At 46.9% G+C, this 10,000-nt stretch overlaps 1 protein-coding gene across 1 annotated transcript in view; it reads right to left on the bottom strand.

Annotated features, from left to right (window-relative positions):
* The window catches only part of LOC134009189 (VPS10 domain-containing receptor SorCS3-like), a 71,955-nt gene extending 66,981 nt beyond the window's left edge, over window positions 1-4,974 (bottom strand). The window contains exon 1 of the mRNA XM_062448914.1: window positions 4,886-4,974. Within this exon, the coding sequence (XP_062304898.1) occupies window positions 4,886-4,974 (89 nt within the window). The remainder of the gene's footprint in view (window positions 1-4,885) is intronic.
* Window positions 4,975-10,000: the final 5,026 nt, after the last annotated feature.

The following is a 10,000-nucleotide window of genomic DNA, read 5'->3' as shown; positions in this document are numbered from 1 at the left end:
ACCGACACTGGGAGGGGGGCTACCACGTCCAGGCTCTTCCCGCCTCCGCCTGCTGCAATCCTCCGCACCCCGTGGCGAGGGCTGGAGCTCAGCGGGCACCCTGGCTCGTCCCTCCCCGCTCCCCCGGAAGCTCCCCAACATCCCTTGTGGGAACAGGACTGGAGTGCGACGGTGGATCGTAGGTCTCCAGGAACGTACGTGATGACATCACGAGGCACTGTGCGTCGGGCGTGTTGGGACGGCAGGCTGACACCCGGCTTCCCGCACACCCGGCCGGGCAGGGAGACCCTGTCAGGGTGTGACTTCAGACAAACGTCCGATAGGTATGGAAGTGTGTTCCGAGTGGTGTTTTCCAAGGACACAAAAAAAAAGACTAACCATTTTAACCACCCAGAAAGGGTTTATGTCACCGTACACCACTCCGTAACAATACAGATATCAAGGGACAATCCACTTGTACTACTGCCGACAAAGAACGTCCCATCGTCTTAAGATTGCATACTACGTAATAGTCGACACTTTCACAAGTCAGGTCAATTATCTTCAAATGATGACTCGGCCACACAGAGCCCCATTGAGAGGGTCGGGAACAGAGAAGTTGAAATGACGCATGTATTATCCGCTAGTCAAGCTTCTACACTCAAGGCAAGAATGAAAAGAACCAATTACACGAGATTAATTGCTGTCAGATGCACCATGGTTTGGGTGTGAAAGTGTGTACTAATGACCTGGAGAGAGACTGACAAAACTTCTTCCGTCCGTTCCACCGAATACGTTGCGGGCGAAGAGCCTGACGTTGAACCGCATGTCAAAGATTCTGTGTGTTACCGCAGCTCAGTGGAGAGTGTCATAGTTAGGTTGTGCATGTGGACTGAGGGAGGCTTATTCAAATGTATAACTACTGTTATATAATATACAGTAACAGTATCACAATGGGATGAATTAATTATTTTGGGGTTTACAGGAAAACCACAAAACAAATCTGAATCTCAATGTGTTATTAAATATAATTGGTTGTTTCCTTTTCCTGGGCCACAGAGATTATTAGTATTGTTATATATTTCTGTGATTAATCTCTTACTGAGTCTTTACATGCAGTTGAGTCAGCCAGCTGTTTCTGACTGCACGTCCTTCTGCCTGATGGAGGCCCTGTTGGCAGCAAGGTCTGTTTATGAATCCCACGTCTGTTCTCTGGGAAATATGTTTTTGAATCCTCTGAAGTAAAGGTCGGAAGGGTCCTCCTGGAGAAAACGCCGGATTCTTCCTCAAGGTAACACGTCTTCGGAACCTGTTGGCGAAACTCTCAGAGCAATACACGGCTCCATAAAGTGTTTCCATAACTATTTATGTGTCGGTTTGGATAATGAATGCAGAGTAGCCACTCAATCGCCTGGGGGATTATGCTCGCAACACAAGACGAGACAGGAAGGAAAGTAAAGAAACTTTGAAGATGTGTTTTGTTTGCAAAGTTCAATTATCGTCGGCGGTAAATAGCTTCGGCGGTGTTCGGCTCACATCTTCCCGCCCTCCCATGGAGATTCTGAGGCTCCTTGCAATGTAAGTTTGCCATACTGACTGGCCAGTTTCCTTTGTTTAAGGTCAGGGTGTTCATTAAAATTGACAGGGCAACTCAAAGATACTTGGATGCTGTCCGTAGCAGCATTGACCTTTGAGGAAAAGCAGCATCTGGTTCGGTCTGCTGCGTTGCCATTTCGACGGCGGATGAATCGGTCTCACCGGACACCTGCTATGTGATCAGAGCTGTGATCTTAATTACCAATTTTATGGACCGATAGACAGATGAATATACTGCGACAAGACACATTTCCCCTTTGTGTTTCGGATTAGTTGAGTCGGAGGGTGGAATTCATAAAAAGGATTCCGGTCTCTCTCTACCTCTCCCTGACCGAGGACGAGCAAGTGTTCCCCCTGGTGTCGCCACGGTTACTGCCACAAGTGACGCAAGGGGAAAGGAAGGGGAGAGAGGCGATGGAGGGAGGAGTTGGAGAGGGAGGGAAGGAAAATTCAGGTGAGGGAGGGAACGAACGAATGAATGAAAAAAGAACGATTGGAAGGTTAGGAATGAGTGAAGGAAGGAAGGAAATAAAAAAGGATGTAAGGAAGCCTGAAGGTTGCCTGCCTCTCCTCCCCCTACCGCAGCCCGTTCTGACGGCCCCTGTCACTGAGCGAAGCGACTGGGACGGGCGCCAGGCCACCTCCCCCAGGCCCGCCAACGCCTCCGGGTGTCTAACAGGAAGTCTGTTCACACCTCTTAATGACTGCCGCTGATGGCAGCTCCAGATGCAGAGAATCACACCTGTCTGAACAGGGACTTCTTTCAGCTTTGGTTAGCGCGGTTATACGCAAACCCCCCCTTGTTTTCCTACCTTTGTTTATGAAGTGAGTGCGTTTGCAGCACCTGTTGAGGTGTTCATTAGTGTAATTGGGATATCATTATCGTTGCTTGTTAAGCAACACCTCCACCAGCATTGTTACAGGTTGGAATAGTCTCTTGAAAACTTCAAGCAAGGCACCTCTTGTTTTTTTTTTTTTGTTGCTCAAGTTAGCAAGAATCGCAAGCGAGCAAGCAGATATAAAAAGCAACCCCTCTAGATGAACCGTGTTTCCTGTGTTCTCAGAGAGAGACGCAATGAGTGAGCATCGTTGTCAGTGACTACGAGATTCTGCTTCCACGAAGTCAGCGAATGCGATGTCACAGAGAGGCCAGTGCTTACCTCGACATTTACGTAAAGAGTGAAAACACAGCTACTCGCTTGTGTCCTTCAGTGATACAACCACACACAACACGACGTGAAGCGGCTGAATGTCAGCAATGACTCTGGTGTTATCACCTGCTGTCGGTGGAAAAACTCACTTTGCCGCCGAAAGTGTGAAAATCTCAGCCGTTCTCCTGTTTTCACCTGTTTTCTTTTCTCGGGTTCTTCTCTGAAAGGCTATCAACCTACCGTATTGAAATACAAGATTGAATACAGAGGCCCTAAAATCATGCCCAGACACTTATTGTAGAGGCAGGCACATTGTAATACTATGGGAGAGGGAAAAGTTCTAATCAAGAGAATTGAAAGGAGCAAATACGAGATAGGATCAAATTCCCCCGAATGGTAAACAAACACCGCACTAAAACTAATGGAAACATGGGCATATGGTTTATAGTTTTGATTTGATGCAAATCTTGGAATACGAAATACATATTAGAAAAAATCTTGGTTCTCTCCCTCTCTTTCTTTCTCTATGTACGTATACAATATCATATCTTCTTGCTCTGTTGCATCTCTGTTTTCTTTCTCTCTCTCTTTCATTCTATCTATTCTCCCACTCTGTTGGATCTTTCATTCCCTCCCTCCCTCCCGGGTTCACTATCCTAGCACTCACAATCTGTTACCAAAATCAAAATGTATCTCCTGTCCCTCACACCCTAATCTCCCCCTCTTTCCTTTGTCTCCTCCCTCCCTCATCCTCCCTCTCATCCTCCCTCATCCTCCCTCATCCTCCCATCCCTGGCTCAGAATCTGAGTCATCCCTTCACACCGACAGGACACCGCTTTAAACATGTCGCTCTTCATCTGACTGAAGCTCTGCTTACACGGCCACGCTGGAGCTCTTTGTCTCTCTCTCTCTCTCTCTCTCTCTCTCCTCTCTCTCTCTCTCTCTCTCTCTCTCTCTCTCTCTCTCTCTCTCTCTCTCTCTCTCTCTCTCTCTCTCCCTTTCTCTATCACTCTCACTCAATCTAATCTCACAAGAATCATTAAACGTTTATGCTGTTGAAAAACACAATCGCTTGAAAGGACCCCTGGCTTGCGCCTCTGTCACTAGCAGAACAACCAAATACGAGAGAGAGGGAGAGAGAGAGAGAGATACAGAGGGAGAGAGAGATAGAGAGAGAGAGGGAGAGGGAGTGAGAGAGAGAGAAAGAGAGAGAGAGAGAGAGAGAAGGGTGGGGAGAGAGGGCAAATACGGATCATTCACTAGGAAGGAGAGCAGTACAGTAGCGGCGACTGGAACTGAAACAGCTCGGCGGCGAAAGCCTCCGCGGACTTGCGGGTTTGTGTTCTCCCGTTCACCCGTTCACCCGTTCACCCGTTCACCCGTTCACCCGTTCACCCGTTCACCCGTTCACCCGTTCACCCGTTCACCCGTTCACGCCGTTCTACCGTTCTACCGTTCTACCGTTCTACCGTTCTACCGTTCTACCGTTCTACCGTTCACCCGTTCACCCGTTCACCCGTTCTACCGTTCTACCGTTCTACCGTTCTCCCGTTCTCCCGTTCTCCCGTTCTACCGTTCTACTGTTCTCCCGTTCTCCCGTTCTCCCGTTCCCTATTTCCTGTGTATTTTTAATGCCCTCCATGTTGGTGTCTACGTTGTTGTTGTTCATGCGTGTTCACATCCAGAGGGGGATGGCGTGCAGCGGAGTACGTGGCAGTGAAACAGTGTTCAGAACAACGGGCGTCACACCCAAACCATGTTCCCCTGGAGGGGGAGGCCTGCACCAGGAGGAGAGAGCGAGGGAGAGACCAGGAGAAAGAGACAGAGAGAGAGAGAGAGAGAGCGAGGGAGAGACCAGGAGAAAGAGACAGAGACAGAGAGAGAGAGAGAGAGAGGGAGAGACCAGGAGAAAGAGACAGAGAGAGAGAGAGAGAGAGAGAGAGAGAGAGGGAGGGAGGGAGGGAGATATGAGGAGTGGGAGGCGAAGGAGGGAGAGGCAGGAGGGAGAGAGAGAAAGAGGGCAAGAGAAAGCGGGAGAGAGAAATAGAGAGAGAGAGAGAAAGAGGGCGAGAGACACAGAGAACGAGCGAGAAAGGTAGATGTGGAAGCGAGAGAGCGAGGGAGGGAGGGAGGGAGAGAGTGGAGGGAGCATTCCTACCTCCACAGAGTGCTCTCGGTGACGCTGCCCAGGTGGAAGTCATACAGCTTGGTCAGGATGAGGATAACCTGAAAACAAAACATCATCATGCCTGTTACTACTGTAGCGGGGTTTGCTCGTTTAAGATTAGCAATACTTAATTTATAATAAAGTATGTAGTTCTTGGGGCACCACCTCTTATTGTTAAAGGGATAGAGGAAACCTTATTGAATAATATTTAAATAATAGCCTTCGTAATAATCAGTCTAATCTTAAGGAATGAATTCGTTCTAAGAGTAGAGCCAATCGTAACATCAGTGAACACGCACGTCAAAATATCTTTACAATGAATTTATTCAAGTAAGGTAAACAGATCTTATGAAAGTTGGATTATGGGTTTGATATGAGAGATTGGTTTCAATGAACAGAATGAAATGGTCTAACTTAAAGAGAGGCAGAAATTGTACAGTCAGTGATTACATCCTTACAAATCATAAACAGAGCTCACGCCAATGCCATGTCGAGGAGGAAAGAGCGTTAGCCATAGTTACGTTTGATCAGGGGTTGATCAATGATGTTGAGGGCGGTTTGCGCCAAAGGTCCATTTGAAGAATCTGAAGTCACAGCGCGGCTGCGCTGGGTCATGTGACTGAGTCTGCGGGATCTCAGTGAAGTCGCATTTGGAATTGCGTTTTGGGTTCTTCTGTTGAAACGTCCAGATAGTGACGCGTTCACTATAAAGTTGAATCTCAGGAGAAGCTTGGCGACGTCCTTGGAACGCCAATCCTGATGGCGTTCATGCCATGGTCGGTTTCGCTGGAGTCAGAGATTGATGGTCATCTTAGGGCTTTATACAGTTCGAGGGAGGACCCGTCTGGGGTCAGATGTGGATTGGGGGAAGCTGGGTTCTCAACTCCCCCCTCCTTCCTTCACACCTACCAAAGGTGTGATCTGATCTTTGGCTGGTTCATTCGATGGTTCAAATATTGTTCTGGACATCTTGGTACAGTTACAAAATATAGTTGAATGATTGTTTTATTATGATAGCTTCGTGTAGATACCAAGAATGACGTGGTTATCTTTCAGGAAGAAGGAGTTGTTACTAGAATCAAGATTTCAGTGAACACAACATTAAAACAAAGTAACAAGCATAACACAAATATCCCTCTCATAATTCTCCACCTTGTACTCTTGTGGTAAAGGTGAAGTCTCAAGACTTTCCTCAAAAGTTCTGATCAAGGTATGTTCTTTGTTCAAATCGCCGCCGAAACGGATAGCAAATGGTCGCTGGAGACGTGTTGTCTAAATCAGGCCCTTTGAAGCTTGCAAGCTAGCAGGAGGGCTGATTAGGTAGATTGGGGAGGCCCCCCCCCCCATTCTATGGTTCCTTTGCATCGGCGTTTGGTGGGTAATCAGCATACTGAGGGTGTCACAAGGGCTGATTCTGATGTGATTGAATCACTCTTCGGGTGTGGCAAGATGTTGGCTCCGTGTGGTCTTGTGGACCTCACTACATCCCCCCGGATGTCAACTTTCATAGACCGTCGTCGATGAAACTGTTGACATGAAGACAAGAGAAGAAAGACCACAGCAGCGTAACAGCATGTCACCCCCCCTCCCCAGACATTGGCATGGCTATGAGTGATTAAGCTATGACATGACATAGGAAAAAGGTTGAGAGGAAATTATTGAAACAAAAAGAGGCACTTGAAGTGGCTTACAATGGCCGTAGCAATTGAAGCTTTGTGACTAGGGGTCTAGATGAGGGAAAAGTTGTCGGCTTTCCAATCTTTTTAAATCAAACTAGTTTCAATAAACTCATTTAGGTTATGGTTACAATTGACTGCCAAAGACGTATACAAATAACAAATAAAGGTACAAGGTAATTATAGTACATACTTTACACAATTATAGTTACTAAGTAGCTTCTTGAAGTCAACGTAACTAAACCACATTGATGAACTGCATCTAATAATGTAACTTTAGTTTGGCAACCACTGTTATTTTAAAACACAGTTAGCTGTGGGAATAGTCAATGCTCTTTTCGACAAGCTATCGTGGCGGCATAATAGGTTACGTGTAGAAACTGCATTGTTTAGTTGCTTCTAAACAAAAGTCCTTCAGGACTAAGCACTACTGTCTGTTTCCCTGAACTAGACATGTGCACCAACGTATTAGTTGGTTGGTTAATTCACTTAACCAAATAGCTACACTATTAAAATAGAGGCTATAGTAAAGGCTCTTATGCTACTTTCCGTGAAGAGCTGGCCGAGGCAGATTACAACGTAAATGTCGGGGCAGCGGTGTTTCTGAGCACGCGCGTACCTCCGGTCAAACCTAGCCGCTTCCTTTGAGCTAGCTGGTCCCACACACACACTCGTGGTGGCGGTAGGTTACGTGTACAGAACTGCGTTGTTTAGTTGCTTCTAAACAAAAGTCCTTCAGGACTAAGCACTACTGTCTGTTTCCCTGAACTAGACATGTGCACCAACGTATTAGTTGGTTGGTTAATTCACTTAACCAAATAGCTACACTATTAAAATAGAGGCTATAATAAAAGGCTCTTATGCTACTTTCCGTGAAGAGCTGGCCGAGGCAGATTACAACGTAAATGTCGGGGCAGCGGTGTTTCTGAGCACGCGCGTACCTCCGGTCAAACCTAGCCGCTTCCTTTGAGCTAGCTGGTCCCACACACACACTAGCAGCTATTTCACGAAAAACAATTGAATACGCACACAGCCACTGTAGCCCAGGCACAGTAGTATTAAATACATGGTGCTACATACAGTTAGAGCTCGCTCTATTTTAACAGTTCGTTTCACAAAAGTTACGATTGCTCATTTCAATCTATCTTAGCCTCACACGGGGCACCATTATGTAGCGGGGTTTGCTCGTTTAAGATTAGCAATACTTAATTTATAATAAAGTATGTAGTTCTTGGGGCACCACCTCTTATTGTTAAAGGGATAGAGGAAACCTTATTGAATAATATTTAAATAATAGCCTTCGTAATAATCAGTCTAATCTTAAGGAATGAATTCGTTCTAAGAGTAGAGCCAATCGTAACATCAGTGAACACGCACGTCAAAATATCTTTACAATGAATTTATTCAAGTAAGGTAAACAGATCTTATGAAAGTTGGATTATGGGTTTGATATGAGAGATTGGTTTCAATGAACAGAATGAAATGGTCTAACTTAAAGAGAGGCAGAAATTGTACAGTCAGTGATTACATCCTTACAAATCATAAACAGAGCTCACGCCAATGCCATGTCGAGGAGGAAAGAGCGTTAGCCATAGTTACGTTTGATCAGGGGTTGATCAATGATGTTGAGGGCGGTTTGCGCCAAAGGTCCATTTGAAGAATCTGAAGTCACAGCGCGGCTGCGCTGGGTCATGTGACTGAGTCTGCGGGATCTCAGTGAAGTCGCATTTGGAATTGCGTTTTGGGTTCTTCTGTTGAAACGTCCAGATAGTGACGCGTTCACTATAAAGTTGAATCTCAGGAGAAGCTTGGCGACGTCCTTGGAACGCCAATCCTGATGGCGTTCATGCCATGGTCGGTTTCGCTGGAGTCAGAGATTGATGGTCATCTTAGGGCTTTATACAGTTCGAGGGAGGACCCGTCTGGGGTCAGATGTGGATTGGGGGAAGCTGGGTTCTCAACTCCCCCCTCCTTCCTTCACACCTACCAAAGGTGTGATCTGATCTTTGGCTGGTTCATTCGATGGTTCAAATATTGTTCTGGACATCTTGGTACAGTTACAAAATATAGTTGAATGATTGTTTTATTATGATAGCTTCGTGTAGATACCAAGAATGACGTGGTTATCTTTCAGGAAGAAGGAGTTGTTACTAGAATCAAGATTTCAGTGAACACAACATTAAAACAAAGTAACAAGCATAACACAAATATCCCTCTCATAATTCTCCACCTTGTACTCTTGTGGTAAAGGTGAAGTCTCAAGACTTTCCTCAAAAGTTCTGATCAAGGTATGTTCTTTGTTCAAATCGCCGCCGAAACGGATAGCAAATGGTCGCTGGAGACGTGTTGTCTAAATCAGGCCCTTTGAAGCTTGCAAGCTAGCAGGAGGGCTGATTAGGTAGATTGGGGAGGCCCCCCCCCCATTCTATGGTTCCTTTGCATCGGCGTTTGGTGGTGGGTAATCAGCATACTGAGGGTGTCACAAGGGCTGATTCTGATGTGATTGAATCACTCTTCAGGTGTGGCAAGATGTTGGCTCCGTGTGGTCTTGTGGACCTCACTACAATCGCGAGGTTGGTGGTTCGAATCCCCCTTGTGTGGGAGTGTCAGGTTGCTCCTGGTTGGCAGGCCAGTGCCCTGCATGGCAGCACTGCCACTGGCAGTGTGTGGTTGTGTGTGTGTGGTTGTGTGTGTGACTGTGTGTGGGTGGTGAATGAGACATCATCAATGAGACCTATGTGCCCTTCCAATCAAGCAGGGCCCACCTGCTGGCACAGTTTCCAAGTTATATTCTTGAGTTTTCTGTCCGAGACCAACCGAAAATTATCGGTTGTTATCCTCCCCAAATGGGTGTGAAAGCGTGTGAGTCACGTTATAATTGGGATGTGCAGGAGTCCACAATCACTCAAATTAATTGTGGCATGCTGTAGTCTGCTTGTAATGTTATGATAACTTGCTGTGTGTCTGATTAAAGACATTCTGGAACTGACTCTGTCGGGTTTGATACCTGTCATTAGCCTCTCTCCCTCCCTCTCCCTCCCTCTCTCCCTTCCTCTCCCTCTCTCTCTCCCTCTCTCTCTCCCTCTTTCTCCCTCTCTCTCTTTCTCTCTCCCTCCCTCTCTCTCTCTCTCTCTCTCTCTCTCTATCTCTCTCCCTCTCCCTCTCCCTCTCCCTCTCCCTCTCCCTCCCTCTCCCTCTCCCTCCCTCCCTCCCTCCCTCCCTCCCTCCCTCCTCTCTCTCTCTCTCTCTCTCTCTCTATCTCTCTCTCTCTCCCTCCCTCCCTCCCTCCCTCTCTCTCCCCCCTCCTCTCTCTCTCTCTCTCTCCTCTCTCTCTCTCTCCCTCTCCCTCTTGCCTGAATGACACGTCTCACCTTGATGAAAGGCTGATGGAATCATCTGACATTTGTATTGCATCCTGCGGTAGCTTAAT

Source organism: Osmerus eperlanus, chromosome 22 (genome assembly GCF_963692335.1).
Source record: "Osmerus eperlanus chromosome 22, fOsmEpe2.1, whole genome shotgun sequence".
Classification (NCBI taxonomy): domain Eukaryota; kingdom Metazoa; phylum Chordata; class Actinopteri; order Osmeriformes; family Osmeridae; genus Osmerus; species Osmerus eperlanus.
Note: the sequence above shows the minus strand (reverse complement) of the source record. Positions and strands in the feature narration are given on the sequence as shown.